Raw genomic sequence first — 15,849 nt, forward strand, 5'->3', positions numbered from 1 at the left:
GTTTGTTTGTTGCATGCTCATGCACATTAATAGGAATATTTCTGCATGATTTTAACAGAAAAAACCCTATTCACTAAAAAAACTCTAATCATTCTAAATCTTTTTCTATTTTGAACAGCTTGGTGGTTATTGTTAGGCTGCAAACCCTAGACCAGAGATTCCCAACCAGGGGTCTGTGGACCCCCAGGGGACCATGGGAGTTCCAGAGGGGATCTGCAGCCTTTCCTTTCCTGCCTTAATGGATTTGGTCACAAACTAGGGAACTGACTGTCTCTGCCTGGAGGGCTTGCTGGGTAGGCTGTGAGTGCCTTTAGTAAAATCGACTGTAAAGAATGTTACAACAGAGTTGCAGCTATGTGGGACTGGAATCTTTGCAAGAAGTATGGTTTACCATCAGCCAGAAAATCATGGCAGCGCATACCAGAAAAGATCATGGAGAATGATGAAACAGAAATTCTTTGGGACTTTCAATTACTGATAAACATCTAGAGCATAATGATATTACAATTGTAGTGGGGAGAAGAGATGACTTCCACAAAATGTTCCCCAAATTTGGATCTGAATAAAATATGTATATTTGAAAATTTGTATAAATATCATGCGTGAACCAAAATTCTGAGACAGCACCTTTTGACAAAGGTGGACTTATAACTTCTACTTCTAAAAATATTATTCAAATATATTTGGTGTATTTGAACTAACTAATTCTATTTTAGGTACCAGTGGGGGGTTGCCCTTTTTTTTTTTCATTTTCCTGGACTAACTGGGCATTGTCCTTTCCTTTTTTCGAAAATAGTTGAAACCACTCTTTTAGTCTTTGGAGTAGAAACCATAGCATTGCTTCAATGCACTCCCACAACCCAAAATCTGGATCTGACATATAAAAAGACCAGGAAAAGTACCAGTATGGCGGTGCGCGACTTGACAGGCCTTCCGGAACTGATATCCTTGTGGGCTTAACCAGTAAATAAGATCATTCTGATACAAGATATGGTACATTTTTTCATTTATTAAGAAGCAGAGGTCAAAGACAGCTTGGACGTAGGCATTTTCTCTGAGGAGGAAACAAACACAGAATCAGAGAAAACAAACAGAATACTGTGAGAGTAACTACTAGCACCTATTCAGATCTCAGTGTACCTTCAAAGCATTCTCTATAAATTATACAAAAGTGAAGCGATGACTATATTAAAAGGGCATACTAAAATGAAAAACACATGGATTTGTTTATTAGCATTTATTTTACCTTTCCTCCAAATAGGAGTAACATACATGACCCCCTATCCACTGAAGCAGGGTAAGCAGAAGAATAGTGATTTGGACCTGATTGACACTCAAACCATTATGTTACATGAGTTCTGTTATTTCAACTCAATTGCAAGCACTTTTCTCAACCATAAGTTGCTTTTATCTTTTTTTAAATTCTTATGTGAGTGCTTGTGAAATTATAAAGCAGACTTTTACCATAAGAGATCACTGGGAATGGCAGAGTCTGTGAATAATGCGAGGCAGAGACGCCTACTACCTCCAGAGAGGAAACAAAACAACAAGAATTCTGGAAAGTTCCTGTTCCTTCACCTTCAGCCTTGCTGGAACAACATCCATAATACACTGTTGACTCTAGCTGCAGTAAGTTGATTCCTGGACCTCCACCTCAAGCAGGAGACAGCTGTCTCATGAGTTGCTTGGCTGGCAGCAACAGTGGTTGCCATCACCACGAAAGTTGCCAAGCAGCCAAGAATGCCACTGTGCCAGCTTGGTGCACTGATTAAGAGTGGCAGCTTCTAATCTGAGGAGCCAGGTTTGCTTCCCCACTCATCCACAGGCAGCCAGCTGGGTGACCCTGGACTAGTTACAGTCTTGTTAGAGCATTTCTCACAGAAGAGTTCTGTCAGAGCTTTCTCAGCTCCACCTGTGTCAAAGGGTGTCAATTGGGGGATTGGAAGGAAAGGCAATTGTAAACCACTTAAACTACCAGCTGGCACCAGGGATCATCCATCAGAGCGACCAGTGCAGTCTCCACCCCATGACCAGGACGGAAGCCAGACCAGTATGGGTCTAGAGCTGAGGTTTCCTCCAAATCTAGTAAAAAACCAACTCTTCTTCAATTCACCTGCTATGTAGGAATATTTGGTTACACTCCATTCTAAATTAAATCAAAAACTAGTTGTTTCAAGTCAGCATGGAGACATCCAACCCAATATGCCACCAAAATTTCAGGAGCAATGGAACTTTCTCTCCTGAAATTGCTGGAGTGTTTCAGGTTTTATGGAAGACACAGGAATGGGGAGAAAAATACCAATATTAGTTGGTATTTCTTGGGAACAGACATCAAACAACAGCTGATTATCAGCTCTACCTATGGCCTTTTAAAATTTAAAAATAAAGGATCAAGCTGGATTTACCATGCTGACATTATCTGCTGGAGGCTTTGCCTTTCCCCTACCCCACAAACTAAAAAAGGAAGGCCAAACCTGTTTTAGGAGCTAGTATGCCAAACCTTAGCCCAAGGTTATTATTTTCCTATTTAAATCGAACACCAGCACCCATATGTGTGTGTTTTTGGTGCCCCACATATATTGCTGGCTTGCATGTAGGCTACTTTCCTTCTCAGAGATGTTGGTCATTTTTGTTGGAGCCAAGGACTCCTTAACATCGTGACTGTAGCTATAGTTCCCCTTTATTCCCTCTCTTTATTCCTGATCAATTGCTTATTGTGTGCTAGTTTGGTACCCATGTTAAAATTCCCCTCAAAACCACTTTCATTTCTAAGGGAATAAACTGTGGTATACACTGGTGGAAATCCCACTGGTGACAGCTAAATTCCCCTATCAACATATATGTTGAGTATCATATCCATACTGTTCTGCACACTTCCTCCATGCATGCAGGCATAACACTGAAGAGACAGAGATTACGGGGAGGCAGTGAGCAAGGCCAACATGATCAGGCCCACTTTTCCTCTCCCAGTCTATGAAAGGGTTATGTGCTCAGGAACAGCCACATCATGGGGTCAGTCCTCAGGCCATGAATACATGAAACCTCAAGGCACAAGCCAGCAAATTGTGAGGCTCTACTGCTTGGTAGTCATATATCAGGGGTCTGCAATTTAAGGCTTGAGAGTCAAGTATTCTTTTCAAAAAGATAATCAAATCTTTCAATTAAGGTCTATTGGAGGGTTGGGTAGGATGCTAGATTAATCAATATGTTAAATGAATGGCACAAAAAGATCTTATGCGATGAATAGAGCCATCCTAAGCAGAGCTAGGCCTTCTGAGCCCATTGTGTTATTTTGTGTATGATGTTTTCTAAGAAAATGCTTGAAAAAAAAACAGCATTTGGGCTACAGAGCAGATTATTAATATGTTAGTTATCAGTGTTACACTGTATTGTTTCAATTATGCAAATAGGTTCTTTTATACTGGCTCTTTGTTTATCTCTTGCTCTGAATTTTGATATAGTTTAATTGTGAAGCATTGCATATCCTTCCCATATGCATTATGAGCATCAGATGGAATCTGTCGCACATTTCATTACAGTGAACCATTATGTGGAATGGAAATTCATTGTCTGGGATACTCAATTGGATCATTTTTAATCACTGAACAATATATTCCAAATCTGCTAAGGAGACTTCATTCACAGGTCAAAGATTATAAATACTAACCTGTCCATTTGACAGTTGCTGTTGTAACTGAAGGCACATTTCATGATGCTATCAAGTGTCATCAGGCTTACATGTTTGAAGAGATCCACAGATGTCTCCTGTGTCATCAGATGCTCCCATTTGTCCTAAATCAGAAACGGTTCAGAGCTCATAACCCCCATTTGTCCCACACAAAGAATGCAAAACACATTTAGACTCTGCAAATAAATTATGTGATTTCTTTAGACAAATATACTTCACAATACCCTACCTCCAGTTCACACAAAAATAGAAGAAAAGCTGCTATGGTACCTTTAAAGGTTTGGATACTCCCTGCAGGGCCATTTATAATTCAGTTAGGGGAAGTTGCTTTGGGAAAACAGCAAAGAAAGGTTTCACTTGACCAATTCAAACCTGCGCTGAAAAACTAAATTTTTTGATGAAGTTTCCATTTTCTTACTTGCTCCATGCACTAAAGGTGCCATTTTGTGACTAGCAGTTCCTAAGGCACTTGGAAAAAAAATAATAACTCCTGAAACAAGTCTAATTTCCCATACTCTCACAAAAATTACAAAAAATACGTACTCTGATTTTTTTTATTATTGTTAAAAGCTTTTATTTCATATGGTTTTGCTCCATGCTGCTTCATTTTGTCTCCTTGGCAGGCTCTGCTGGGTAGTTTAGTTTCAACTGAGTTGCCAAGCAGAGCCTGTGGAAAAACCTTTCCCCACAGGATCGGCTCCTGGGCAGTTTGGTCTAAACCAGGCTGCCCAGTACAGCCTTAGCAGAATCTGCAAGAGTAGTCTCCTCAAAGAATTGGCTACTGGGTGGGCTCTATTGGAGTCCCACAGGATCAGCTTCCTATGAATATATTTTTTCTGTAGTGATCCAAGTTTAGTGATACTCTATCATTAAACTCATCCCACATAACCCCCCCAAAAAAAAAACAACAACAATTTTATATGATGGAAAATGTAAGCACCAATGAAGGAGGGAGGGAGGCAGAAGATTCAGAGTGGGAAGAATGATCTCAATATGGGCGGTAGAGGAGTGGCTTCTGAGAGCCAAAAAAAGGACGGTGGGGTAAGGGAATCTGTATGCTTTTGAATTACCTTTGCCTTGGAAACGTAGAAAGCGGGAAAACCACTACAAAGCCAGTCTCAGAAAACATGGGGAACAATGACTAGAAAGCAAACTGAGTGCTGAAGGAGGAAAACTGATGCAGAATAAAAAAAATAAAACCTTTTGGACATGCAAGGTGAGGAAAAATGCAGAATGAAAAAGAAAACCCAACAGACATGTACATTGAAAGTATAATAAAACACCTGCACATAAAATACCTTTGTCTCAGCAAGTTCAGTCCCCATTCACCTACTCTTGAAGGTGAATTTTTTTTATCCCAGTATACATCACCTCACACTTACTGACACTGAGCTTCATTTGCCACACTGTTGCCATTCATCCAAATTATCCTTCTGGAGCTCTTCACAGCCTTGGTTTTCACCATCCAGAATAATTTTGTGCAGTTGACAAACTTGGCCACTACACAACTTACCCCCAGTTCGAGATCATTTATGAAAAAAAAAAATAGTACTGGCCCCAATATCCATACTTTCATGACTCCACTACTTCCTTCCTTCTATTCCTATAATTTGCTTCTTGTCGGTTAACCAGTTTTTAATCCGTAAGAGAACCTGTCCTCTTGTTCTTTGACTTCTAAGTTTATTAAAGAGTCCTTGGTGAGGAAACTTGTCAAAGGCATTTTGAAAACCCGAGTATATAACATCTATCAGATCACGCTTGTTTACATACTTGTTCAGGTTCTCAAATAACTCCAGAAGGTTGATGAGTCAGGACTTGCTTTTCCAGAAGCCAAGCTGATTTTCCCTCAGCAGGCCTCATACCTCTGTGTCTAATAAGACTAACATGGCAGGATCTGTTATTTTATAGTATTGCATGTTTATTTGGATGTTCCTTCTTTTGCAGGATATTGCTATATGGGTCGCATGGATTATATGACAGCTATATCCCAGCCCAGTTTTTTAATTCCACAATTCCTATGCCAGCACTTACCAGCATTATTTTTGTGGAGTCTGCCATCAGTGCTACATAGGGTCTCAAAATATTATAATGAAAACCTGGAGTCAGCAGTTTCCGATGTTGCATCCACTTTGGCCCATGGAGCACCAACAAACCTTTCCCTAAGGAGATCATAAATTGCTATTTTAGACTATATAAACATACAGTTCTGCAGGTTATTGATTTACTGTGATTCTCAGAATTTCCTGCAGTAAAGGAATTTCTGCTATTTCTAATGTTACTTCCTCAGTAGATGAAATCTGAGATCACCTCCTTCTGCTCAACCAGCTAGGCAGATGGTAAATTCTCTAATCTGTCTCTGCTGCCCAGCACAAGGTACATACAATCAAAATTGGCTTCTGTCTACCCAGATGATTCCTGAAGGAGAAAGACTCACAGAAACTAATCACTATCACATATACCCACCCACCCATTCCTACCTTCCAGTTTCAGTTTGGAAAAAAGATGTTTTACTCAGTTGGTGCCAGTTATGCTAAACTGACATTAGCGCTATGCCAGCAAAATGGTGTAATGTTAAAAAATAACACACCTCCGGCCATTCCTCACCTCCTGGCTCTCTCACTTTCCTCTGCCACCTTCTCACACTTCTTGGCACTCCGCACGCCTGCTTGAAATGACGGAAGAGAGCAACGCACTTTACCTGTGACTCTCCCCCACCTGTCAATCAAGCCAGGCAGCCAATCACCTTTCTCCATGTTTTAAAGACCCCGCAATGCCAGCTATTTTTTTTAAGTAGAACTTCTCCATTGAGATGCCTATGCATCTAATCATAGATGCATAGTGCTTTTTTAATGCCACCCCTTTTGCAATCATGAGCCTTGAAGCTTTTAAAAATTAATCTCGAGTCCAATTTTTTTTTTGGGGGGGATTTTAGAGAGGCATGCTTAGTGTGTTAACTGGTGGGGGGATATTTTTCTTTTTTGCTTTGCCTGGATGATTTAACGTCTATTCGTTACTCCAGGCAGTTTGCTTAATTTTTTTTTTAACCCTATCCCAGGGAGAAGGGAGAAGGAGGAGGGTTCGAGGGCAGGCACTGGAGGTGGAGATAGTTCTACTTCAGCTCCACACATTTTCTTGGCGTGTGGCTTGCTGGTTGCTCTCCTCTGCTCGCACTACATATTTTGGGGGATCCACTTTATATGATTCCCCAACTAGAGCTTTAAAATGGAGAATGTTGGGATGCTGGATGTTGACGATGTCGTGAGAAACAACAAAAACATGGCATCTGCAAACTGCAAACTTTCACTATATTTTCTGGGTGCGGAATGACCCTAAGCATTCATGGCTTCCTGTATAAGTTAATCACTTGTTACACATGCTCATTTGCATTCAGGCTTTACATTTTAAGGGGAAGGGGTCTACATTTTAGCGGGCACCTAAATAATTTAGTTATTTGGTACAGAGGACCATCTCTTAATGTAAAAGGTCAGAGAAGACATAATATTCAGATACTATTAAATCATATTTCCAAGACATATGCATTTTCTGCCATTCTCTGGAATTAACATTTCTAAAGCCAAATTTAGCATTCTCAACTTCCCCCCCATATCATTTTCCTATAAAATCAGAATTTAAAAATGTCACTTTTCATTCTGATCTTACTGCTCAACAGATGTATTATATAGCATTACATATTTTATCTTCCATCTCCTTTGAAAATGGGTAGGAGGCAAACTGGAATTCTAAAACAGAATTCAGAACTTTGTCCTAAGTATGTGTCCTAAATTTCATTCATTCAAGAAAAGAACCATGAAGACAAATTCTAATTTTGCATAGTCGATAATAGACTTTGTAATTCCATATTTTGCCAAATCACCTGAAATGGCAAGGGCTATCCCATCAATGCAGTTTCATCTGTAACAAAAATACTAGCAGATTATCATTAATAAATACTATATCTGAACTAGTACCAGCATCAAGTTTGCCATATTAAAAGATGCCATCTTAAAAGAAACTCAAGTTTCTAGGTCACTATGATCCATATATCTGTAATCTAGAAAACTAGAGAAACCTATGGTACTGATTTATTTCCTGTCCTTAACTACATTCCTTATCAAGAAAACCTTGAATATACACACCAATCCATGGAACTATACTCCGATATGCATAAGCATCCTTTGGCTCTGGAAGAAACAAGTGAACAGGAAAAAGAGGGGGGGAAATTTCAGTATTAACTCATAGTATGTATAGAACAGATGATAAAGCTAGAAGTGGTGTATTTACTTAAAGAATGTACAGTTGATTAACATGTTATGATATTTATATATGAAGGAAGTACACTGGCTATTGCAACATAAAAACCAGACTTACACAAATAAAATTCTAAATGGACGTGATAGTAGCTAATATTGCCATGTATTACAATATAATTATTATTTATTATAATATCATGTAGAGTCAGGTATTAAAACATATAATGAGCTTGAATGGCTGCCAAAGAATAACTTTTAATTGTCTATTCACATGAATATAGCTTCTGACCTATCCCTGTTTTCTTTTACAGAAATTCATGAGGGCCACTAAGGATATCCCGGCTCCCTCTCTATTGAACTAGAACCTGGCAAAAGCTGTAGCAGTCAGTACCTCAATAATCTGCCAGTCTACTTATGTTCCTTCTCCATCTCACCCACATTTTTTGGGCGGGAAAGCACCATACTAATTCCATCAATCTTAGAATTCTTCACCCAGTGTACAGATTATTTATAAAAATATCTTAACCCTCTCCCCAATTTATATTATGCTAGTGGTGTTGGATATTGATTATTTCTCACACAGCTGAGGTAGCCCAAGAATCACCAGATCATATGGAAGCAAGATATGCTGCAGTCCCTCCTCAGACTAATGACCCTCTTCCTGAAGCTACAGCAACACTGGTAGGAGGATGCTTCTTCCACTTGGCCACAATACTTCTCAAGTGACTTTGGCAATGTGAGAAACAGCTCCACATAACTGGCTCCCATTCTTGCTGCATAATAAGGAATACTAGAAAGTTCCTGCTCAGAGGAAACTACCAATTTAAGTAAATACTTCCATTGGAATAATTCAAGGCATTTAGAGCCATCAAGAAATATTTTACTACAGAGCATCTTGACAGCAGTTTTTTAAAAAAATGGCAGCAATTCCTAGGCATACATAACATCCTCTAACTATATAAATAAGACATCACAAAATGCCATATTTGTGATATTCTTCTGGGATTGAGGTGAATAACTGTTGTCAGAGTAATCAACACAGCAACAGTGCACAAACTGATTAAAGAATAGTTTTATTAAGAACTAACACACTTTATAGAAAAAAAGAGAGACGGAGAGATATTCCTAACTACACTGAGAGTGAAAGGACAATATGGAATGAGTACAAGCCTAGGCTGTTTTGAAAACACCTTTGTGGCGTTCCACACAAGATTTTTAAATGAAAAATAACAGCCAAACATGTGGTTAAAATATCATGACACATTAGATTTCTTGCAAAAGGAATGTAAAACAAAATCAAGAGAACAGTTGATAATAGAAGGATATGTCAATGGATTTTTATCACAATTAGGTTTAAAGCAGATTTAAAAAGTTATAGTTTCGAACAATCCAAGATGGAATTTGATGAACATGTTACTGCAAAAATGTATAAACCTTTGTTGAAATTTGAAACAGAGGAAGAACAAGTGAAAGAATCTATGATAAAATGGACTAAAAACTGTGGATATAATATACAAATAGAACAATGGGAAATATTCAGCTAAAGGGTCTTAACATTAAGCTCCAAACTCAAAGAGAGTTTAATATAATGATTGTATTTGTCATAGAGAAAATCAGAGCTCTTTTCTTTAGATATATCTGTATATTTTTCACTTTTGTTTTAGTATTCCCCCAAACAACTTTTCATAAAAACTCTTTTAAGGGGGGGACGGGACTGAGTGTGACACTTTGAAGAAGAAGGGAGAAATTGACCAGCAATCTGGAGGCAGTAGATAGGAGTTGACCTCACAGTTCTAATTGTCCTCTTACTGCCCCATTTAGGGTCTGCTTCTCTTTGTACACCAGACTTTGCCTTTTCCCACAATAACTAGAAATTATTCTTGTTGTTTTTAGTGTGTAACTGTACCATAATTATGATGATATGGTTGCAAACTCACCAACTATTCAGAGACATTACCCTTACCTGCTCTAGCAAGCAATGTTTTAGCATAATCAGGATGTGTGATTATCAAACATGCAGAAAAGTTTCCAAACCATATAGGAAAGGCAAATGGATAAACACGGCTCCAAGACTCCACTTTCTTGAAAATGCGAGACATGGGAAGAACCTGCAATAGTACCAAAATGAGTAGAAATGAATGAGGCAGTCAGTAACACACTTTCTTGTGCTGATCAAGGCAACCTTCTCTTTAGCAGATGGAATTGTCTGTAACATATATAACCTCAAACAAAAACTGGTTGTTGTTGTTATGTGCGAAGTCGTGTCCGACCCATCGCGACCCCATGGACAATGATCCTCCAGGCCTTCCTGTCCTCTACCATTCCCCGGAGTCCATTTAAGTTTGCACCTACTGCTTCAGTAACTCCATCCATCCACCTCATTCTCTGTCGTCCCCTTCTTCTTTTGCCCTCGATCTCTCCCAGCATTAGGCTCTTCTCCAGGGAGTCCTTCCTTCTCATGAGGTGGCCAAAATATTTGAGTTTCATCTTCAGGATCTGGCCTTCTAAAGAGCAGTCAGGGCTGATCTCCTCTAGGACTGACTGGTTTGTTCGCCTTGCAGTCCAAGGGACTCGCAAGAGTCTTCTCCAGCACCAGAGTTCAAAAGCCTCAATTCTTTGACGCTCGGCCTTCCTTATGGTCCAACTTTCGCAGCCATACATTGCAACTGGGAAGACCATAGCCTTGACTAAACGCACTTTTGTTGGCAGGGTGATGTCTCTGCTTTTTAGGATGCTGTCTAGATTTGCCATAGCTTTCCTCCCCAGGAGCAAGCGTCTTTTAATTTCTTTGCTGCAGTCCCCATCTGCAGTGATCTTGGAGCCCAGGAAAATAAAATCTGTCACTATCTCCATTTCTTCCCCTTCTATTTGCCAGGAATTGAGAGGGCCGGATGCCATGATCTTTGTTTTCTTGATGTTGAGTTTCAAGCCAACTTTGGCACTCTCCTCCTTCACCCGCATCAACAGGCTCTTTAGTTCCTCTTCACTTTCTGCCATTAGAGTGGTATCATCTGCATATCTGAGGTTGTTGATATTTCTCCCTGCAATCTTGATCCCAATTTGTGACTCCTCTAATCCCGCATTTCTCATGATGTGCTCTGCATACAAGTTAAATAGGCAAGGCGACAGTATACAGCCTTGCCGAACTCCTTTCTCAATTTTGAACCAGTCAGTGATTCCATGTTCAGTTCTCACTGTTGCTTCTTGACCTGCATATAAATTTCTCAAGAGACAAATAAGATGCTCTGGTATTCCCATCTCTTTAAGAACTTGCCACAATTTGTTGTGCTCCACACAATCAAAGGCTTTAGCATAGTCAATGAAGCAGAAGTAGACGTTCTTCTGGTACTCCCTAGCTTTCTCCATGATCCAGCGTATGTTGGCAATTTGATCTCTAGTTCCTCTGCCTCTTCGAAATCCTGCCTGTACTTCTGGAAGTTCTCGGTCCACATATTGCTGGAGCCTAGCTTGTAGGATTTTGAGCATAACTTTGCTAGCATGAGAAATTAGTGCGATGGTGCGGTAGTTTGAACATTCTTTGGCATTGCCCTTCTTTGGGATTGGAATGTAAACTGACCTTTTCCAATCCTGTGGCCATTGTTGAGTTTTCCAAATTTGCTGGCATATTGAGTGTAGCACTTTTACTGCATCGTCCTTTAAGATTTTGAATAGTTCAACTGGAATGCTGTCACTACCACTAGCTTTATTGTTGCTCAGACTTCCTAAGGCCCATTTGACTTCACATTCCAGGATGTCTGGCTCCAGGTCAGTAACTACCCCACTGTGGTCATCAGGGATGTTAAGCTCGCTCTTGTATAGTTCTTCTGTATAATTTTGCCACCTTTGTTTGATCTCTTCTGCTTCTGTGAGGTCCCTACCATTTTGGTCCCTTATCATACCCATCTTTGCATGAAACGTTCTCTTCATATCTCCAATTTTCTTGAAAAGATCTCTGGTCCTCCCCATTCTATTGTTTTCTTCTATTTGTTTGCACTGTTCATTTAAGAAGGCATTCTTATCTCTTCTAGCTTTTCTCTGGAATTCTGCATTCAATTGGGTGTATCTTTCTCTTTCTCCCTTGCCTTTCACTTCCCTTCTCTCCTTAGCTATTTGTAAAGCTTCCTCAGACAGCCATTTTGATTTCTTGCATTTCTTTTTCTTTGGGATGGTTTTAGTTGCTACCTCTTGTACAATGTTGCGAACCTCCGTCCATAGTTCTTCAGGCACTCTGTCTATCAGATCTAATTCCTTAAATCTATTTGTCACCTCCACTGTGTATTCGTCAGGGATATGATTTAGTTCATACCTGAGTGGTCTAGTGCTTTTCCCTACTTTCTTCAATTTAAGCCTAAATTTTGCAACAAGAAGCTCATGATCTGAACCACAATCAGCTCCTGGTCTTGTTTTTATTGACTGGATAGAACTTTTCCATCTTTGGCTGCAGAGTACATAGTCAATCTGATTTCTGTGTTGACCGTCTGGTGATGTCCATGTGTAGAGTCGTCTCTTGGGTTGCTGGAAAAGAGTGTTTGCTATGACCATTGTATTCTCTTGACAAAATTCTACCAGCCTGTGCCCTGCTTCATTTTGTACTCCAAGGCCAAACTTGCCTGTTATCCCGGTTATCTTTTGGCTTCCTACTTTAGCATTCCAATCCCCCATGATGATAAGCACATCATTTTTGGGCGTTGCTTCTAGAAGGTGTTGTAGGGCTTCATAGAACTGATCAACTTCATCCTCTTCAGCAGCAGTGGTTGGGGCGTAGACCTGGATCACTGTGATGTTGAATGGTTTGCCTTGGATTCGAACTGAGATCATTCTGTCACTTTGGGGATTGTATCCCAAGACTGCTTTTCCTACTCTCTTATTGATTATGAATGCTACTCCATTTCTTCTACGAGATTCTTGTCCACAGTAGTATACCTGATGGTCATCTGAATTAAATTCACCCATTCCTGTCCATTTTAGTTCACTGATTCCTAAAATGTCGATGTTCAGTCTTCTCATTTCTTGTTTAACCACGTCCAGCTTGCCTTGATTCATGGATCTGACGTTCCAGGTTCCTATGGAATAAAAATCTTTACAGCATCGGACTGTCTTTTCGCCACCAGTTACTTCCACAACTGAGCGTCCTTTCGGCTTTGGCCCAGCCGCTTCATTCATTCTGGCGCTACTCGTACTAGCCGTCTGCTCATCCCCAGTAGCATATTGGACACCTTCCGACCTGAGGGGCTCATCTTCCAGCGTCATATCGTTATACCTATTGGAACTGTCCATAGAGTTTTCATGGCAAAGATACTGGAGTGGTTTGCCATTGCCTTCTCCAGTGGATCACCTTTTGTCAGAGCTCTCAGCTATGACCTGTCCGTCTTGGGTGGCCCTGCACGGCATAGCTCATAGCTTCACTGAACTACGCAAGCCCCCTTGCCACAACAAGGCAGCGATCCTTGAAGGGGGCAAAAACTGGTACAAGTGAATTATTCACTGCATGTGAAAAATAATTTTAAATTGAATAAAATATTTATTTGTTTCTGCTAACCATCTTGCACAAGTCTTTGATGAGGTGGCTTATCAATCCTCCAAATATGTAATTATGTGCAGGGTGCACCCAGCTTCCCCTAAAAGCAGAAAGTACCCCACCCCCTTAAATATAATGAATTACAACATGGAAAGAGAATACTGCTGAAATCAGAGTTTGAATATGCATCATTTCAGTCCCATACCTCATGTTCTCTGAGACTGCTTCATTTTCACCTGTATTGCTTGGCTGTAAAATGTCTGCATAACTTAACTTCCCTCAGCAAGAGCTAACCATTTGCAATCTTAAATTAATATTGCTTATGTTCCAATTTATTCTGTGTTTGTAACTGCCAAAGCAAAGACTGGGGCAGCAGAGGGGTGTGGTTGGATCATGTATCCACAGCAGCAAACCATAGCAATAGTTTTATGGAGGTGAAATTCTGGTTCCTAGTATTTTGGTGGTCCAATACCTTGCTAAATCAAACCATCCTATTTGGTTCTTGTAATGCTTATAGATTTGCCTGTAGGCTTTATCAACTGCAAGGACAAATTTATCGAGCCTTGGAGCAGCCCGCCAACACTAGAGGGATGTTTCTGTCCACGTTGGGAGGAAAAAAACCCAAGACGGTACTTACTTCAAGAATATGTCCATATAGCCAATGCGTGGGGGCCCCTGGAAAACTGCTCATCGTTTTCAGAAGCGCCTGTCTTTGCCGGTACAGCTGGATGATTTTGACCAGCATCCAGGTGAGGCAAAAGACCACAACAAGGTGCAAAGCCCGGGAGAGATCCATGACACGGCAAGAAGCGAGCTTCGGTGCAGACTGGCTTCTCTGGCATCTAGGCGTCAGCGGACCTCCCTCGGGCAAAGTGCAAGCGAGAGGGGAGCGTTCGTCGTTTCTCAATTCGCAGAGTGTTGTTAATCGGCAAGATGAAAAAGAAGAGCCCGTGGAGATTTCTGGCAACATCAGCAGCCAGGAGAACACACATGAAGGAAGACGGCCCGTTTGTTTGTTTGTTTGTTTTAAACGTCCCTCTTAGTACCGGAAGCGGGGAAAGAGCGTTTCAATCTGTCATCCTCCCACTGCCACTCTCCCACAGATAAGCGCACTGCAACTAAATTTTCTTTTTCTCTTTGATCTGATAAAGAGTTCCACTGCAACTGCTTAATTGTCTTCCTCTCTTTGATCTGATAAAGAGTTTCCAATTTAGTTTTCTTGTAAAGCTCAAGTGTCGTTAATCATATGTAGATCATAGGTGGATCAATCTGTGGTTTGAAACCTTGAGCTGTACATCACCGGTCATCTTTTATTTCTAACCGTAAATAAGTTCTAAGGACATGGCAGGCTATTGCTTGTCAAATGATAAATGATAAATTTACCATTTACTAATTGTTAGTTGATAAAAAACACTGGGCTCAATGGAACTTCTGAATAAGTATTCTCAGGATTGCACTATTAGTTTCAAATCAGTGCCAAAGTTTTAAAGAGTGTACTTATTGTTAGGGTTGCACTGAGTGTGCTTGCTTTCTTTTCACTTGACCTTCAGTTTGCATGCAACAGGTCCCAAGTAAAGATATGGGAATGTTACCATGGCTTAGTGACTCTGTGTGGTGACCATAATGTGCAATTTTGTTCACGCTGAAAAATTTCCATGTGTCTTTCATCTGGTTGGGATTTGAGATTAAACTGAGCTGCCAAAAGACAGCAAGAAGGGAAAGTCAGTCTGAAGAAGAGTTCTGGAGAACTCAAATGCTTGTAAACTATTGTATAAATATGAAATGACTTTTGTTCTTGGATTTTACATAGTTGCTCTCTAACGTTTACTTAACTGGATCTAGCAAACTCAAAAACCTTGCAAGTGACAATCCGTATTTATAGACCCACTCATTGTCCTACTACAATGCCAAGAAATTATATAATACAAAGTCCAAGTGGCTATGTGGTATTACTACTTTTATTACAGAATTTGGGGCCATCAAAAACGCTTTCAAGCACTTCAGTAAACCAGATTGTCGTTACAGTTGTGGTCTTGATCCCATAAAACAGGCATTCCTGACGTTAGGCACATGAGGTTACATGATTTAAGATTTAATTCCACCCAAGATTTACAGTTTGCTGCTCGCCTGGCTTCCAGCAAAATATGCGTTACTGAAACGTCAGAAATAAACGAAGGCTAGAGTCCTCTCCACCTCATGAGAAGGAAGGACTCCCTGGAGAAGAGCCTAATGCTGGGAGCGATTGAGGGCAAAAGAAGAAGGGGACGACAGAGAATGAGGTGGCTGGATGGAGTCACTGAAGCAGTCGGTGCAAATTTAAATGGACTCCGGGGAATGGTAGAGGACAGGAAGGCCTGGAGGATCATTGTCCATGGGGTCGCGATGGGTCGAAC

The 15,849-nt window shown here is 40.4% G+C and overlaps 1 protein-coding gene across 1 annotated transcript in view; it reads right to left on the bottom strand.

The window, feature by feature from the left end:
• LOC143835729 (cytochrome P450 4B1-like) overlaps positions 1-14,503 on the bottom strand; it is a 29,257-nt gene extending 14,754 nt beyond the window's left edge. Inside the window, exons 1-6 of the mRNA XM_077333841.1 lie at positions 14,094-14,503; positions 9,902-10,046; positions 7,825-7,869; positions 5,720-5,847; positions 3,668-3,792; positions 903-1,054 (exon numbers count right to left, since the gene is read on the bottom strand). Coding sequence (XP_077189956.1) covers positions 903-1,054; positions 3,668-3,792; positions 5,720-5,847; positions 7,825-7,869; positions 9,902-10,046; positions 14,094-14,426 — 928 coding nt within the window. The 5' untranslated portion in view covers positions 14,427-14,503. The remainder of the gene's footprint in view (positions 1-902; positions 1,055-3,667; positions 3,793-5,719; positions 5,848-7,824; positions 7,870-9,901; positions 10,047-14,093) is intronic.
• Between the last annotated feature and the right edge of the window lie 1,346 nt (positions 14,504-15,849).

Source organism: Paroedura picta, chromosome 4 (genome assembly GCF_049243985.1).
Source record: "Paroedura picta isolate Pp20150507F chromosome 4, Ppicta_v3.0, whole genome shotgun sequence".
Taxonomy (NCBI): Eukaryota; Metazoa; Chordata; class Lepidosauria; order Squamata; family Gekkonidae; genus Paroedura; species Paroedura picta.